The sequence below is a fragment of the Camellia sinensis genome, chromosome 13 (assembly GCF_055761805.1).
Source record: "Camellia sinensis isolate YWXY chromosome 13, ASM5576180v1, whole genome shotgun sequence".
Classification (NCBI taxonomy): Eukaryota; Viridiplantae; Streptophyta; class Magnoliopsida; order Ericales; family Theaceae; genus Camellia; species Camellia sinensis.
Window position 1 is genome coordinate 4394645 of NC_138973.1, and position 5445 is coordinate 4400089.

Here is a 5445-nt window from a genome sequence, read left to right on the forward strand (position 1 = left end):
TTGGAGGAAAAGTTGGTTGAGATTTGCTAAAATAACATGTGTACCATTGGAGTACCATTGCTATAATTTGGCAAATTACTACTATTCATTGCCAATTTATACCAATAGCAATGGTATTATAGTAATAGTAATAGTATTATAGCAATAACCATTGAAGATACTCTTATATGGTAGAGATCATAAAAAATTTATCAAATATTTTATATAGGTGTGATTTTATGTAAATTTCACACTCATATGATACATTTGATAAAAAATTTTAATAAATATTTAGGAGGTTTCTAACATATTTTAATTTGTACATGTCAAATCTAATTGATTCGCATAGTTTTCGTTTAAGATGTGGGTTGACTTTTTATTTTTTTTTAGTCTGGGATTAAAAAGTCTCGTTTAGAATAGACTTTTTAACTTTTTTGACTTTTGTGAAAGAAAAAATGAAATAATTATGGTTTGAATGTGATGTTTTATCTTATTGGCTTTTTAACTTATTTTATTTTTGTGACTATTTTAGCCCAGACTTTTTATGCCAAACGAAGCCATACTTAGATTTGAACAATTAGGTTCAAAATGTGTAAAAAATATTGTGGAAATTGACAGAGATACTCAAAGGAACATTTGCATGATGTTACTCCTCGCCAAAGAGAATAACTTTGTATTGAATAGTTGGACCGATAACATTTAAGTGCATCAAGTATTATACCCGGATGATTTTTAGTATTTTGGTCAATAAAATGGAGTTAGATTTGTGGAAAAAAAAAACCTTTATCACTGTGCTCTCATTGTGGCTTGGATTAGACTATGGTTTATGCTCGTACTATGGTCTACACACACTTTGTTACCCAAATTTTTAACTTCACACTTGCACCTTACACTGGGGTGGGGAGGGTGCTGTGTTGTGAGCCCGTGAAAACATTTCTCGAATATATTTTAATTATCTAAATCGTTCATATTATAAGATTAAACACGCCACTTATTTTTGCTCTCAAACATCCATGTATTCAACCATTCCTATGAGCTAAATCAATTATTAAAAGCACCCCATTATATTGACATAACAATGACAAGTGAAAGGTCAAGATACAATGAATATAAAATAACTTGGTACAAAAAGAAGTAATAAAAGTGCACAATTCTCCAATAACCTCCTTGGAACCTCAAATAAATTCCATTAAAATTTGAAACAACTAGTTAGAATTCGACCCAACCAAATTTGAACCATCCCAACAACGGCAACCATACTGAACAATTGCAAGGAAAGAATATAAATGTTGCAATGCATGAAATGAAATGGGAAAAAAAAAAAAAATAGTATCCATACAAGTTACAACAAGAAAACATTTACTAAAAGCAATTAAATATTATGAGGACTACAATTGAAATCTCACTACAATAATGTCATCAAATCAAATTTCAATTCAGAAACCATGATTGATTCAAGTTTTCTTGTTTGGTTTGAAGACAAACTTGATGATTGAATCTTTGATTGGCAACAACTCAGGAAACTCTTTCTTCAGCTTTGAACTGTCCATCTCATTGTTACTCCTTGGTGCTACAATCACTTTTGCTTGTTCTTCCAAATCAAAGTTCACCCATTTGAATTTAGGATCAATGTAGTCTCTGTACATCTCAAGGATCTCATTGTGGCTAATCGCTCCTGGGTTGGTGAAGTTCCAAATACCCGTGCAATTTCGCTTCGCCATTTCTATGGAGATGGGCAAGAGCTCATCTAGGACTGTCATGCTGTTTGGAATGTTCACAACTTTGCTGTAACGAGCGATCTTTGTGATAAAGTTTCTTGGGTTGCTAAGGTCAGATGAGATTGGCATTCGAACTCTTAGGGTGCATACATTCTCAAATTCTTTCAGTAGTTCCTCCACCTGCACATATGTATCATCCATGATTTTGTATTGATGAGTTTTGTTGAATTTGAACAAAATACAAATAATGTTACATATTCAGAAAAATTATCGAGAAAACAATATTAATAGATCACATTCATTTTAGGTGTACTCACATATTTTAGTAACTTCTTAATTTTTTACGAAAATATGTGACAACTTATAATGACTTTTTGGCTAAAATATGTAGTCTCCAAACGAGACCTATTTTACATCTACAAGGTACATCTCACTTTAGTAGAATTTTTAACATTTTTCAACAATATTTGAGGATTTGGCTCATTTAACACTAACCAAACATGTAAGTTGTAACTAACAGTAAGGGCATAGAAGAAAAAATTTATGAAAGGTAAGGAAAAGTGACAAAAACTTTAGGGGAAAAAATGCCAAAAAGCCCCGCTTTGAACAATGAGACCAAACATGAAATTGTTACAAACAATGAGACCTAAACTAGCACAGATGTGAGGTGAAAAAACAATATATGAAATTCTTACCATGGCTTTGGTCTTGGAGTAGAAGGATCCTATGAAATTTGGCTTGTCTTCCTCCTTAAATCCAACACCGGACCCCTGCAGATGCCCTGCATCATACTCGAATATGCACCCGGTTGCGAAATTCAACATGATGAGGCCTTGTTCTCTGCAAACATCAGCCAAAGTCAGTGTACCCACCACATTGGCTCTAATTGTTTCAACTTTGTGTGTTTCACACCAATCCACATTAGGCCTCCCAGTCACCCCTGCTGCATTGAACACATGACTAGGCCTTACTCTCCTAATATCATCAATGAGTGAACTCCTATCTTCCAATCTCCCCCTCCCATACTGAAATTCAATCCCACCTTCCTTGCAAAGTTTCCCCAACAATCCTCCGATCCAACCGGTCCTCCCATATATTAAAAACTTCAATCCAGAGTCCCGATTGGTGTCGCTCCTCATGGTGTACTTCAAGAAACAAGTGTTGTCGTTGGGGAGACCGATCATTGAAACACGAGGGTGAGGGTGAAGTGCTGCAGTCACATCTCCCCACCAATCAGGATTCCTAATATACCATTCCATTGTCATTTTTAGCCCTTGCTCCCATGTAGTCCTCTCCACCCACCCGAGTCTCTTCAGCTTCTGATCATCCAAGAAGTATCGCTGGTCGTTGAAAGGCCTGTCTTGGACTAACTTTATGACTTCCTCCGAATTCAATCCAAAAAGCTTACACACGTCTCTCGCGACATCTGACACGCTCCTTTCCTTCTTGGTGCCGATATTGTACACGTGTCCAATAAGCCCTTTGTGGAGCACCACATCGAATGCCTCGGCTACATCCTCAGCATACAAATAACTTCTCACATTCGACCCATCGCCGTGAATAGGCAGATTTTCCCCTTTCATTGCCAAAAGAATGAATTTGGGTATTAGCTTTTCTGGAAATTGATTTGGTCCATATACATTGTTGCCACGTGTCGTGATCGTTGGCAGGCCATAGGACCGATGGTATGCCATGACCAACATTTCAGCCCCGGCTTTAGTAGCCGAATAAGGGTTAGTGGGGAGGAGTTGAGACGCCTCAGGATTGCCAATGTCGGTCTCCAAGTCAGTTTCGCCATAAACTTCGTCAGTGCTGACGTGGATGAAGCGACAAATTTGATTGGTGATCTTGCAAGCTTCTAGAAGCACATGAGTGCCGTAAATATTGTTGTTAGTGAATTCGAAAGAGTTTCCAAAGGAATTGTCGACATGGGTCTGTGCAGCGAAGTGCATAATGGTGTCGATGTTCTCTGCGACCAGGAGGTAGTTGACTAGGTCAGCACTTCCGACATCGCCTTTTACAAATTTGAAATTTGGGGAGGAGTAAGAGGGGTTGAGGTTCTTGAGGCTGGAACAATAGTCAAGCTTGTCTAGTGCTACAATCTTGTAATGAGGGTAGTTTTTTATCAGACGGTTCGTAACATGGGATGCAATGAAGCCAGCTGCACCTGTTATTAGGATGTTTTTAGGTTCATATGGCTTTTCACTTGTCATCTTTCCTCCTCCTTTGTGTGCTGCTGCATGCACTTGATCACTGTCACAACATCATGAGAAAAAAGAGTTTGATGATTTAAACAAGGATAATGTGACAAAAATTGAGAATGTATATAAAAATATATTTTATACGTACATAATCTGATCACAGAATTAAACACAATCCTTTCACATATTGTGATCGGATTCTATGTAGCATGTATAAAGACTTTTTCATATGAAAAACGTGGATTTTGATTAAATCTATTATCTGATTGTAATGTAAGTTTGCATAATGTTACGATATTTCCTCGAAATTTAATATTAATGATTTAAAAAATCTTCATTAACTGTTTTTAAATTTGAATAGAGATATGTTGACATAACTCTTTCACAATCATTAATACTATAATAAAAGTCTCCCTTATAACCATATAATGAAGAAGACCACGATCCCAAAATATAAATATTCCTATTGCGTGATTTGAGACAGTTAAATTAGCCAACTATTTATATAATTTGAATCCATGACGCTCAAATGGCGATCATACCCACATAACACCAGATCACTGCAAAAATGTGGAATGAAATAAAATGAAGGATAACAATCATACCCACATAACACTCACCAGATCTACACTACACAATCATACCCACAGTTTTTTTCATGCATATATATATATATATATATGTTATGAAAGATATATATAAATCGTGAACAAATTAAATTAACATTGAAAATTTTAATCTTTTACAACAAATTAAAAAGAAACAAAGAGAGACATCTTACAGAGAAATGTAAGAGTTACAGAAGAAGAGTTCATCAAAACCTAGGAGGAGAGAGTAATGGGGTTGATGATGATGATGAGAGTGCAATGAAGTTCAGAGTTGAATGAGAAAAAAATGCGAGATGGTCGCCTTGTAGTTTGTTAGATCTCTTGACTCTCTCTTTCTTTTCCTGGTTGGTTACTAAAAAACTTACGTGTTCTACGTCCCGATTTATATGTGTATCTCCAAATATCTCTCTCTATATGTATATACACCGAATGAATAATGTATAACTTAAGGTGATCGTGCCTAACATTTCTGTTAATAGTAAAGCTGCGCCTCATCTCGAGTTTGTTAATATGATTTAAACTATTTATTTTGTTGTGTTTTTAATCAAAGTTTTTTCACATAACCAACAAACCAGTTTGATTAGTCAAAATTTTTACATCTAATTCACCAACTTTCGTTGACAAAAGATAAAAATAAAAATTTCACTTGGCGTTTTTATTTGTACTTTTTCTAAGAGTTTTGTATTGATTATATGTTGACTTTAATATCAACTATGAATTAAATGAAATAAAAAAAAAAAAAACGGAAAGTAAAAAAACCAAATCATTAATGTAAACAAATAAGATTGGTTCAGACATCAATAGGATTTTATTTAATATATATATACCTTTATGTTTAGGTTAAATAAGATGATAGTTGCAGAACAATATTTTCAGTTACTTTTATTAGGAGCATGTATATGGGGATATGTAATGAATCAAGGTCACGTTTGTTTGGGG

At 34.9% G+C, this 5445-nt stretch overlaps 1 protein-coding gene across 1 annotated transcript; it reads right to left on the minus strand.

The window, feature by feature from the left end:
- Positions 1–1117: 1117 nt before the first annotated feature.
- LOC114311121 (trifunctional UDP-glucose 4,6-dehydratase/UDP-4-keto-6-deoxy-D-glucose 3,5-epimerase/UDP-4-keto-L-rhamnose-reductase RHM1-like) lies at positions 1118–3741 on the minus strand. Its single transcript, XM_028257185.2, has 2 exons — positions 2393–3741; positions 1118–1877 (listed from the first exon to the last, which is right to left on the minus strand). Exons 1-2 carry the CDS (start codon positions 3647–3649, stop codon positions 1434–1436), a joined length of 1701 nt encoding a protein of 566 aa, XP_028112986.2. The 5' UTR covers positions 3650–3741; the 3' UTR covers positions 1118–1433.
- Positions 3742–5445: the final 1704 nt, after the last annotated feature.